This window comes from Eschscholzia californica, unplaced genomic scaffold (assembly GCF_041429995.1).
Source record: "Eschscholzia californica isolate CP2 unplaced genomic scaffold, dmEscCali1.0.p SCAF_1, whole genome shotgun sequence".
Classification (NCBI taxonomy): domain Eukaryota; kingdom Viridiplantae; phylum Streptophyta; class Magnoliopsida; order Ranunculales; family Papaveraceae; genus Eschscholzia; species Eschscholzia californica.
Genome location: NW_028238198.1, coordinates 18,627,980 through 18,640,494, shown reverse-complemented (window position 1 = coordinate 18,640,494; position 12,515 = coordinate 18,627,980). Strand labels below are relative to the sequence as shown.

The window sequence follows — 12,515 nt, the reverse complement described above, 5'->3', positions numbered from 1 at the left end:
CATATTTGAAATTATCGTGCTAATAACTTGTCATAAAATGCACGAGTCAATGTCCTAGGAACCAGTAATACTCTCTGTATTCGCACTTCAGTGACTCACGAACATCTCTAGGACATGGTGCCCTAGTCCCTTATAATGGCAACGTGACTGTAGGACATCTCTAGGAAATAGTGTCTTAGTACTTCATAACGGCACCACATTTCGTTTCCCAGTGGTCTCTGATTGGTTTTACTCAAAGACATCTCTAGGACACATATCTATGTGTAAGATCAAGGCAACAAAAACTGAAAAACCTGGATCAACCCAGCGAAGTCGGTGAGTTCAATGCAGCAAAGTTGGTAGACCATCCTAAACCCTAAACCTTAAAGCCTAGGCTTTGAGGTTAGCGGAGCGTCCTTCTTCTGTTAACTGCAAATTATACTTCGAGATAAAGATGTGTTTTCTTGTAAGGAAAGTTAGGTTAGTTTCTTTTCAATACCATATTTGTGTTATAGATGGCGAGTTTATATTTGAGTACTTTTTGTCCTTCAATTGTGGCACTCTTTTTTTTTTGATGAAGAATTGTGGCACTCTGATCTAATAATTAGAGACAACATAATAAGTTCGCTCAAATGTCTCACTCAGTGTATTGATAATAAGCTTCTATGACAACATAATAAGTTCGCTCAAATTCCCACTCAGTGTATTGATAATTAAAATTTTTTTTTTTTTAATTTTTTGTCAGAGAATATGAACTCATCTAACCACCGATGACTTTAATATTATTGAGCTATTTGACTTAGCATGGTTGACGGAATTGAGTTAGTGCTATTTGATGCTTACTTGGTGCAACATTTGGATTATTGTTGCTAAGAGTGTTGTTATTTGACATTTTTATGCATATGATAAGATTGAAATTTATATGAGAAAATTATCAATTATAAAGAATTATTATAAAAAAAAACGTCTTGGACCAAATCTCTTTGACTATACAATATTTGACGAGGAAATTTGTTACCTTCGTGCCCTTCGGGACAAATTAAAGAAAGAGCTTAGTAATCACCACTTAACTACTATTATTTAAATATTACTTTCGATTCTTTCTTTCCACTTTCTTTGTGGAAAAAATCAACCTTACATTAGGGGTTCTCTTGCCCTAAACGATGAGGGAACGTGGCGGAAAGATATTTCATGGCTCTAATGGAATTATATTAGGTTGAGAATGAAATATTACTAAAATGAATCTGTTTGTATGAACAATATTGCGTTCTATAAGGACTATTATTTCATGAATAATTCATAATCAAATTTAACCATAGAATTCCTCAATGGAGGCGATAAATCTAAGGATCAGAAAAAAAAAGTTTTAAGTACATACAAATTTTATATGAGTGATAACAAGCTTATTAATTTATGAATTCGTCGAACAAGTAATTGACAAAGCGGAAAGTTCACGTTTAATCTGTCAACTATATCACTAAAAAACAAAAAAAATAAAATAAATAAAAATTGAAAAATAAAATAAAAGAAAAAGTGAATTTTAAGAGTCAATTTGTTAAATTCACGATTATTTCAATGTATTTATCCGTTTATCACATAATCGTGATTTTATCTCAGTTTGTTTAATCAACATGTTGATGTAAGAGCTATTATAAAATATCTTAATAATACATTTTGTCGAACCTACAACAATTAAAAAAACATTGGTTTTGTCAAAACATTTGCATAGAATTAAGACGACTAGTTAAAGAAGTCATTCTTACTTTAAAAAATTTGTCATCTAATTCTTCCGTACAATTTGAAAGTAAAAATAAATATATAAAAGGTTTTTCTTAGTGAAAACAACTTTATAATAAAGATTGAATATAAAAATGTATTTTGTTTTTATGTTGGATGAAGTCAATGCAAACTAAAGTTGGCAAAATTTTATATCTACTTTGACAGAGGTGCAATGAAAATGATGTGTTTGTGAGTCATTTTTTATCACTTCTTTAAGAGACAAGTTCTACCTAAAAAAACGTTTTCTTTTATCATTTAATGTCAAGAATACGTTTCTGAACTTTTCAAAGTTACAATGTTAAAATCCTGTTATATTGTTGTGGTCTTAATTTCAAAATCTCATTAAAGGAAGAATCCTACTAACATTATCATGAAACTGTATTAAGGGTTTCAAATATTATCTTTTTATTTGTCAACTATGACCACACCTACGCGGTATTAAAATTGGACTAATGGACTATGTCTCACTCTCACACTCGCTTAGACTTAGTGGGGCATAATAGTGATGTATTTAACCGGTGCAAATGTTCGAAATAGGCGTATTTTAGGTTCCATTTGGTATTCTCTGGTTTTTTGCTAATATTCTTGGTGGAAATTGCAATTTGGTTCTCTTTACTGTAAACTGAAAAGTTCCAATTAGTCCAAATGAATTTTATTTGTTGAGAGTAGTCCAAATGAATTTGGAAACGTTTGGTATAAATATTCATTGGCATTTTCATGTGTCAGAGCTACGAAAATTTAATGTATCTCCCCTCCCACTATATAGTCTATAACATTTTTTTTCAGTACCAACAAATTATTATTATTTTGGATTTAGTTCATAATTTTTTTTAGTAGTTAGTCCATAATTTTTTAATAGTATTATTCATACATTTTTGAAGCCACCCGTAATTACATCGTAGTCCAAACGAGAGATACAAATAGGCCTATGAAACTGTAAGAGATATCTTTGTTGAGATTGACTCGTTTCATCACTGTTGTTTCCCTGGTTCTCTTTTCAGAGAATAGTTCTTAATCTTTCTGTTTTTTTTTTTTAACAAAACAGAGTACACCCACTTTTGTATGTCTTTCTATCTCTTAAATCAGAGAAAGAGTTATCTTCTAACAATTAAGATAAAAAGAGTGATTATAAAAAAGAAAAATCAAATGTAAAATATCCGAGTCGAGGATACCTCTGTCCTTAAGACAATTTACACCCTGTATATCAGTACCAACAGTAATGGTGTATGTCTCCCAGGATAAAACGGATTACCTATCAAAGTAAAGATGGTACCTCTTAGTTATGATAGTCTGACGAACTTGGTAAGTAATATGAACTTCTGAACAACGATCCTTAAACTCTAATGCTTGAAAATGAATGCTCAGAAATGCAAAGAACTAATGATTTGTTTGCTGAATTCTCATGGTATTTATAAGGGTATTGACACCACTTCGTATGGGTGCCAATAGATGAGTGGATGCTTCCCAACAGTCATATTTGACTGTTGGTTTTCGGGTGCCATGTTGACCGTCAGATCTTAACGGATCTATTAAGATCTCGCGCATTGAACGCTCACCGTTAGATCATCAACGGATCTATCTTAAGAGCGCCAAATATCCTGACCGTCAGATCATATTTATGATCGTAAAATCCAAGGCTCCAATCGCTCCTCGCGACGATGCGTACGTGCAAAGTGCGTGCGGGCGCCTCTAAAGCGCCCAATGCGCCCTAAACGCCCATTCGCCCACGCCGCGCGTGCGCGATGCGTGGTTTGCGTGGTGCAAACCATGCCAACCATCCCATCATCCCAACCAATCTATTATTAGTAACATAAGGAAAAGTCTATATAAGGAAGTAGAACTTTCCTTATTTTTCCAATACGGTACTAATAATAAAACTACACGTTGTAGTTATCCCTATATTTTCCCAAAGTAAATCAATGATAACTCATTCATATGAAATCGGATTCTGACAAACTTTATGTCTAAATTCAAGAGCTCGACGAGACGAATTTAATGGTCCATCCTGATCTTGATTTGGACAACGTTTGGTTGCCCAAACTGACAGAAAACAGATCCGGTTTCTACAATCACCACAAAAGTTTGCCACTATAGAGGCTAAGGCACATTTAGTAAGTATAATATAATTATACCGAATAAACATAGTGTTAACAATGTTTCGTTTGGCCAACAACTACTTTGCAGTTCATTGTACATCTATTCTAAAAATCCAAAGATCACATGTTCGGTTCATAGTAGAAGTGAAATTTATCATTTAAGGGTCTTATATAGCCTTTCAGATTTAAATTGTCTTTGATGATGGTAGCTATAGCGCTTTATAAGAAAAATACTTTGCTCGGATGTCAATTACGCTCTAATAAAATTTCCATTGATTTGACTCACATCTATCCTGCCATTCCTTTTATTATAAAGCTGCGAATATATTGATTCTGTTTTTCTCATTCAAGTGACTCTAGTGCGGCTGGTTGCCTTCATCAACTAATACCTATCTAATGAAATTAAGGACAAATGGTGACTCTTACATATTTTTTTCTTTCTTTCTTGAAAGTTATGTGTAATAGTCCGACATTATTTGACAAAAAGTCTAGAGTCTGCTCTATAAAGACGTGCTAAATCATATCAAGTTTTCAGATCATTCAGATAAATCAGTGGAGTTTTGAATAAGAACAAAACCCCCACATCCACTAAATTTTTGGTCTGAATGTAAAAAATGGAGACAATTTTGATAACTGCTAGAGCTTCTGGTGTCACATGTCCTATGAGTACAAGGCCTACAACCTACTTTGTCTCTAAAATAGAAGATGTGGGTATCAAAAGTAGATCCATTATCAATAATAAATAACTGTAAAATGATATAACGGTCACCGTTTAATCGAGTATTAGGAAATAGGAACCCCGTGGGAACGTACTCAAATTTCACTCCGTCATCTTGGCGAACGTTTCCCCCTCTCTCTCTCTACTTTCTCTCTCTAAAGAAGAAGATCTACTGGTTGGTTGTTGAATGAACAAGGAGAAGGAGGAGGAGGAGGAGGTTCTGGTTCACGTTGATTTCTTCCGTCTCTAGGTTTCATAATTGAAATCAATGTTTAAAACCTTTCTGAAATGCCTTGGTGGCAGAAAAGTTCATCATCATCTTCATCTTCATCTCCAAAATCAACCTCTAATTCACCTCAAAAAAATAACAACAACAACAATGTCTTGAAAGAAACTAGTAATTTCTTCAGAGATCGTCGTGGATTTCATCAACGTTCTAAACCTCGTTTAACTCGTCAACGTAATCTTCGTCATCTCAGAGATCTAGATGTAGGATTCGAAACTAGTAGTAGTAGTAGTAATCCATTTATTCGATCAGGAAGTTGGACTGTTTCATCTCCTTCTCCATCATCGGCTAATGCTTCCGATCTTCATCATCGTCATCATTCTTCTTCTTTGACTGGAACTCCTCATCCGTTGCCATTACCATTGCCTTCCGGTGATTCTTCTTCTTCTTCTTTACTTAATCATAGAGATTCTGGGTTGTTGTCTTGTTCCAATTCTGGTCATTTTCCTCTTCCTTCTCCAAAGGAAGATGCTAGAAAAGACGATGGGGATGAGAATGAAAGAACAGATTCGTTGATTGGAATTGGGGATGGAATTGTTTCTTCTACTTCTACTTCTGCTATTGGGAGGTAATCATTATTCTTCAATCAGATTCATATTGCTTTTTTCCATGTTCAGAGAAAAGTTGACTTTTTTTTTTCTTTTCTTTTACTATCATCTTTATTGAAAGAGATGATTTTGGGAGGCATAACAAAATTAAAACTTTTTGTGGTTATCTATGTGAGTTTTGCCATGGAATTGTTGATCTTTATTGTGATGATGGTTGTGTATTTGTTTGCTGCTTAAATCTCAATTTCTGGGAATGTGATTTTTCCATTGAACAACCCAGGGAAGGGAATTTCCATTCTAAATACTTACTATCTGATCGAGGAGGCCATGATGCCACTGGTTTATGTTGCTTTTCTGAAGTAGTTTCGATTAGAAGACAGTTTGTTTATGTTACTAGTTGCAACTATAAGACTTCTTTGTTTGTTCTCATGGACAAATTTTGTATCTAGTTTCATAATGGAAGCTATGTTTATACTTTATGGGAATCAGGTTAATGGCATCTATTTTGATAATTATTAGTGATTCAACACCGATACATGAACTGATGCGTTGATGCGTATAAAATTTAAGGTTTTTTCCTTGTTCATTTAATAAAATGTTAATTAAATACGAGCATTGTCATGTTGCAGTACATTTGCTAACCAAACCGCATACAAGGGTTCAGAACATGTTGACAAAGTGCGAGTTAAATCTCCTACTGAACGAGGTAAGAGAGTTCTTCAGGGTCCGAATGATATTGAAGTTCAAAACAGCAACTTCTGGCCAAATTTTCCTATTAAAAGTGCACCAAATAGTGGATTGTCAAGTCCAGTACTTAGTCCTCGAAGGATGAGCACGGGAGATTTTTATCCGCCTTTTGGATTTGATCAAGGAGGAGGGATTCAGGTGTGGTCAGCACCAGAATTCTCAGCGCCCGATATGCTTGCAGGCAACTCAACGTACCAAAACTCACCAGATAAAATTGTTTCGAGCTCTGATCACTCTCCACTTCATAGTCCACGAGCGAAGAAACGTCCACTGAATCATCTGACAATTCCAAGTCGACCTGCATCTCCGTTGCATCACAAGTTATCTTCAGATAGCAGCTCTACTGCATGGCATGAAAGTAATGGACATGCTACATGTCACCCTTTACCCCTTCCTCCAGGAGCATCACCAATACATTCACCAACAACAGCTTCCATTCCTCAAACACTAATAGCTAAATCTGAAATGTCATCAATGACGAGTCAATGGAAAAAAGGAGAGCTTCTTGGCCGTGGTACATTTGGAAGTGTTTATGTTGCCTCGAACAGGTATGCATTTGCTCCACTGTTTCTTTTCTCATTACTGCGTTTAAAAAGACAGTCTAGGCTTATATTGAAGCTCGGGTCAGTTCTAGTTGTCACTTTACGCCTGCATGGTCTGATGTTTCAGTTTTTCTTTTCATATTTTGTTATGCTTGTTTATTTTATGTGCTCATGGAAACAGCATAGTTATAAATTGTTTTCTTAAAAATTATACGTTGCTTCTGCCTTCTGCTTCATTACAATGTAATAATAGACTGATCTCTCCAACAGGGAAACTGGAGCTTTGTGTGCAATGAAAGAAGTTGACCTAATTCCAGATGACGCGAAATCTGCTGAATGCATAAAACAGTTGGAGCAGGTTTGTTATTCACTATGTTTGTTACGTTGCGATGAGTTGTTTTATTTGGCTTGCTTATGTCGATCAAGTGGAACTGTCGACAAAAATGCTCAAAAAACACATAATAGGAAGTGAGACAGTAGTAGATAAGGACTACTTTACAAGTGGATGAGACGATTCGGGAACGTCGTTCCTGCTTCAACCCAACAAGTTTCTGCTCTGCAACAGAAACGGATGCTTGATTCTGAAACGGTTTGCTAGGAATTAGTGGATAAGTCCTGTCACAAGCCATATTGATTTCCTTTTCTTTCAATATTTGTTATTGCATTGACTAATCTTCCCATTGGTTTCAGGAAATTAGAGTTCTTAGCAGACTAAAGCATCCCAATATTGTGCAGTATTATGGAAGTGAAATAGTGAGAATTTTCTTTAATATCTAATTATTATTTTTCAGCTTGTCCGTCTGTGTACCTTTTTCATATTAATTGTTTCTGTGTGCAGGTTCGAGATCACTTTTACATATATCTAGAGTATGTTCATCCTGGATCGATTAACAAATATGTAAACAAATATTGTGGAGCTATGACAGAGTCAGTTGTTCGCAATTTCACTCGGCATATTCTCTCTGGGTTGGCTTACTTGCATAGCACAAAGACTGTCCACAGGTAACCTTATCTGAGAAACAACGAAAGCATCATTTTTTTTTTGCTTAGTGTCTAGTCGATGGGCGAACCTCTAGTGGGGTTTGATAATTGTGGGTGTGCACTACGTGGTTTTGACACCGTGGGTGCATACAACACGGTTCGCGAAATTGTTCAATCCCGTTGCTGGTTTCATGGATCAGTATGCTGCCGTTCGTCCTGCACTCCTATGTGAATTTTGATAGATCAGTTGGATATTTTGTCTAGCCCAACTGGTTGGATTGATTTGTACAATCTCTTTTGCAGAATATTACCCCATTCTCCCTGTAAATCACCCACGTGGCAATAAAAAATTGTTGGTCTCACACTGTCAATTGCTGTATCCATTTATCCCATCGTTTTGGGTTTTAGTGAGAAGCAAGACCGTAGTACAGAATGAAGAAAATGAACCCGAAATCCATGTTAGATCTAACCATGCAACATCAAGAGAGCATAAAACTGAAATTTGGATCTCAAATCTACCTTCCAGAGACAAGAACAAAGAGGAGACTAGGTTTTAGTTTTCAGAAACTGAACTTATAATCTTACATAATGGAGGAGATAATGCAAAAGATTGCACTTGCAGACCTACAGAAATGGGAGATAACACAATTAATGCTAGTGGATCGTATTTTACATGCTTTCGGGCTATTAAGCTTACCAAACTTAAGTATATGGAACTATATCACGGGGAAGTTGAAAATGGTGATATAATAATTGGTTTATGCAATATTCACACCGATAGAATGATAGGGTACAGAGTGACAGTTGTCCAGTTCAAGATCTTTTCTGTTTGTATAGTAAGTTTGCAGTCTTTTCCAAATTGTTTTGTTTGGAAAGTAAACTTTTTGATATTGATTGCACTAGACTTCATGCTTATGTTTTGTAGGGATATTAAAGGTGCAAATTTGCTCGTTGATGCGCACGGTGTTGTTAAGCTTGCTGATTTTGGGATGGCAAAGCATGTGAGTTGAACACTAAAAATGGCCAATTAGAACTTCTTAACCATTCCTTTTATTGAGCATATATTTGTTGTTAAGCTCAAACGTTTTTCTTTTTATGCGTAGAAAAATTAATTCTCTTATCCAATTAGAAATAACAGACTGGCTCAGTAGCTGGTAGTCATAAAGCATGTTATTCTGTTGAATTCTTCTCTACCCAAAGTTATTTAGTGAAGTTGTTTGTAGTACTTGCAGAGTTAGTCAAATGATGTTATCATTTAAGACCCATAAAAATCTAACGAACCTAATTATTCAGTAATGTGAGAAAACTGTCTTTTTGAGTGACTACTTTCTTGATCCCCCTTGTATATATCGATTTTGCTTTCCTTTCCCAATCCAATTTCAAAAAACAAATAGAGAGACAATAAGGAATCCTTCTGGTTTTACAATATTTTGACTTCAAAATTTGTTATTCTTCTGCTTTTCAGCTTAATGGGCATGCAGCTCATCTTTCAATGAAGGGAAGTCCGTACTGGATGGCTCCAGAGGTAACTCTTCTTCAAACCTTCTGCTACCAATCCTTGAATACTGATTTCTATTATACCTAAACATTAACTTTTTTTCATTCAGGTCATACAAGCTGTTTTGCAGAATGACTCAAATAGTGATGATGCTCTTGCTATTGATATTTGGAGTTTGGGTTGCACAATTATTGAGATGCTGCAAGGAAAACCTCCTTGGAGTGAGTTCGAAGGGGTAAGAGCATGTTTCCTAGGTTCAAAATTAATAAACATATGGAATTTCTGACTGGAAAAAGAAAAAAATGCCATTTGTTTTTTCCATCATCGATATTGTACCAGTTTTTTTTTTTAATTCAGATATGACAGGTAACTCGAGATCTTAACTAGAGTCAAAATTCAAAATGTTTGCTTTTTATCTGACTCTTGTGTTTGACTCGTTTGAATGGTTGTCTTTAATTGAATTTGGATCCAGTTGAGTTAGACATAAAATAAGTCTGAAAGAAGAGTTCATAATTGCCTGAAATAACCTAAAGTGATATTTGTGCCTCTGATGAAAACAAGTCAGATCTAGGCTAGTCAAGATTCAGAAAATAAAAACAAACGCCCACCTGAGCCCAAAATATGTTTCATCCTAGTATGTTTTGAAGGGGCTTCTCTTTGACATGGATTATCAATTTTTTGTTTTACTGACTAAACTTGATCGTATTTGAAGTTCGATCTCTTACATTATCTTCATATAATGCAGGCGGCAGCTATGTTTAAGGTTTTGAGAGAAACTCCACCCATACCCAAATCATTATCATCAGCGGGCAAGGATTTCTTGGAGTGTTGCTTCCGAAGAAATCCAGCAGAGAGGCCAACAGCTAGCATGTTATTAGAACATCGGTTTTTAAGAACCTGCCATCAGGCAGAAATTCCAGCTGTGGCTCAGGCAATTTCTGAAATGCGGATAGTATGTCTCAACTTCATTTAGTCTATCTTAACCGTTCAAAAATGCTTCCAATGATTTATGTTATGGTATTTACTTGCCCTACTTTTACAGGATATGGCACATAGTGCAAGAGAAATGCCGAAATATAAAGTCGATTTGCTTCTCTCTCCAGGCAGGCAGATCACAAATAAAGGGCAGTTGCCATTTAGTAATGGGTAAGTTTCTTGTCTTCTACATTGGAACCCTAGTTCAGAGAAAACCCTAGTTGTTCTGGGCTTTATGCAATGTTATTGTTTTCTCCAGTGATACTGGTCAACATTCTCATCTTGAACCTTCCGACTCCACAGCAACAGCTCGTCTTTCTCCCCGTTCTACTCTTGAGACTCTTGCTAGTTTATCGCCTCCACGTTCCGGTAGTGATCTAAGTAGTATAAATTTGGGTTATGGAAATGCCCGTCCTTTCACTCATCCAAGTTCACCGTTCTCTCCAAATAGAAGTTTCATGTCTTTCACGAACGGAGTTGATCATATATAAGACCGGCTTCCAATACCTCCACGGCTTACCTAAACACATCTGAACCTCGGAATTATCTGGGGATTTTAAGTGATTGATGGGCAAGTCTTTAGTGAGAAATCAGCTCTGCAGTTGGGGATTGAAATCAGTTTGTTGTTTTTCATTGATTTATAACTTCGACGATGAAATGGGGTTCCACATTTATTGAAAGACAATATGTCTCTATCTCTCTCTCTCGCCCAATATATAATTTATATAGATAGATAGACATCAAAAAGGAAGTGATGAGAGTAGAGATGGGTTTGTAGATAAAATTAGTTTACTAGTAGTAGTGAGTTTTGCTGTTGGATAAAGTGAAATATACCTTTTTGTATTCATGTACATGAGGAACTTGATGATGCTGAGTTTCATTTTTTTCCCTTATATATTCTCTTAGCTTATGTGTTTGAACTGCTAAATTCTCCTCTCTGCTAAATCTCTCTCCTCTCTCCTCTTTGAGAACCCCTTGTCGGAATAGTTAGGGTACAAAGAGTCGAAATTTTATAGGTGTTTGGTAAAGGGAGCTGACTCTTTAGTACAAAATCAGTGTTTGGTAGTATGGCACTATGGCTCCCTATACCAAATTGGTTTTATTTCATCAAAAAAAAAAAAAAAAATTGGTTTTAGGAGCTATTTTTTTAATTTAAAATTAAATATTGATATATGGAAGGATTAGAAAGAACAATAGCATAATCCTCCTTTCGAACGAATTTGTGTATTGTAATTGGTTTTTTTTATATATTGTAGTTAGGACGCAACTAATTTAATAACTCATTTCATTTTTTTTTGTTGAACAATAACTCATTTCTTGTTAATTATATACTCATTTATTATATTTTTTTTTTCTTATTTCTTAATGTATTTCAGTCTGAGTCCTTTGAAATTTCAAGTTTCAAATTTTATCTTTATAACATTTAAGGTCTTTCAAGTAATAAACTAAAAGTACCATCTCCCTTTCCTAATGTGCATGTGTCTCCATCCACAATGTTTCCCCAACAACAAAGCTCAGCTCCCCAGCCTATCACTATTTTATAGGGAGAGGAAGAGATAGCAAAGAGAGAAGGTGAGAGAGATTTAACAGAGAGATAGAGAGGGAGATAAGGAGAGGAGAAAAATGGTGGCGGTAGAAGTCGGAGGCGGTGGTCAGAGGAAAAAGAAGTTGTGCATTATCCTAAAAAATTGATAGAACTCAATATTTCCTATTACAATTTTGTCCCCAATGAAATTTTCTTGTTTTCTTACCCTTAATTTTCACCGGTAACCGAGATAGCCGAGTCGTTCTTCAATATTATAAAAGGTATGTTTAGTGTTCCAGTTTCACCTGAACAGTTTGGTTGAGTTTCCAACTGATTTTTGCCATTTTAGAAGTTTTTGACTTTTTTTTTTTAGTTGTTTTCACTTTATAAGTGTTATTCTTATTTATCTTTGGAATATTACAACTTGTTCTTTTTGTTGCAAATTACAACTTGTTAGTTGTTACCAACACAATTGTAAATGACTTTCTTTAGCAAGATAAATGATTGTAGGTTTCATCGAAGACGAAGATGAATGTTTCCTAACTTCCTAAGCAACTGGGTTTTATTAGGAAACGGGAGTAAAAATTTTGGCGCGAGTGTTAAGCTAGATGCGGGAAAAGGAGTATACGATTAAGCTCGGATGAGGGGAGTTGTGCAAAGAAAAAACACATAAATCATTACCTGCAACCGTCCATCAAAAGTCAGAACCATAAAATAAAGGGTTAATTCCGTTTTGGCCCCCGATTTGTGACCAACTGGCCGTTTTGGCCCCGAATTGTGTCCGGCAGTTCGTTTTGGCCCCAAAAAATTCCTAAATGGCCCCAAAAAATTCCTAAATGGC

The 12,515-nt window shown here is 35.5% G+C and overlaps 1 protein-coding gene across 2 annotated transcripts; it reads left to right on the top strand.

Moving 5' to 3' along the window:
• Nucleotides 1-4,445: 4,445 nt before the first annotated feature.
• MAPKKK5 (mitogen-activated protein kinase kinase kinase 5) lies at nucleotides 4,446-11,042 on the top strand. Of its 2 annotated transcripts, none has more exons than XM_086650480.1 (11): nucleotides 4,446-5,426; nucleotides 6,036-6,701; nucleotides 6,966-7,053; nucleotides 7,386-7,448; nucleotides 7,534-7,697; nucleotides 8,602-8,677; nucleotides 9,142-9,201; nucleotides 9,284-9,409; nucleotides 9,920-10,126; nucleotides 10,217-10,320; nucleotides 10,409-11,042. In XM_086650480.1, the coding sequence occupies exons 1-11, from the start codon at nucleotides 4,861-4,863 to the stop codon at nucleotides 10,638-10,640; spliced, it is 2,352 nt and encodes a 783-aa protein (XP_086506606.1). In that variant the 5' UTR covers nucleotides 4,446-4,860; the 3' UTR covers nucleotides 10,641-11,042. The 2 variants fall into 2 exon arrangements, with proteins under 2 accessions (XP_086506606.1, XP_086506614.1); XM_086650488.1 differs by having other exon boundaries at nucleotides 4,495-5,426; nucleotides 10,453-11,042.
• Nucleotides 11,043-12,515: the final 1,473 nt, after the last annotated feature.

What these genes read in the sequence shown, in the direction of transcription:
- MAPKKK5 (XM_086650480.1), top strand. Translation starts at nt 4,861, where the DNA reads ATGCCTTGGTGGCAGAAAAGTTCATCATCATCTTCATCTTCATCTCCA. An exon ending in TCTACTTCTGCTATTGGGAG is followed by an intron (nt 5,427 to 6,035) that starts GTAATCATTATT and finishes GTCATGTTGCAG; the next exon opens with TACATTTGCTAACCAAACCG. An exon ending in AGCACAAAGACTGTCCACAG is followed by an intron (nt 7,698 to 8,601) that starts GTAACCTTATCT and finishes TATGTTTTGTAG; the next exon opens with GGATATTAAAGGTGCAAATT.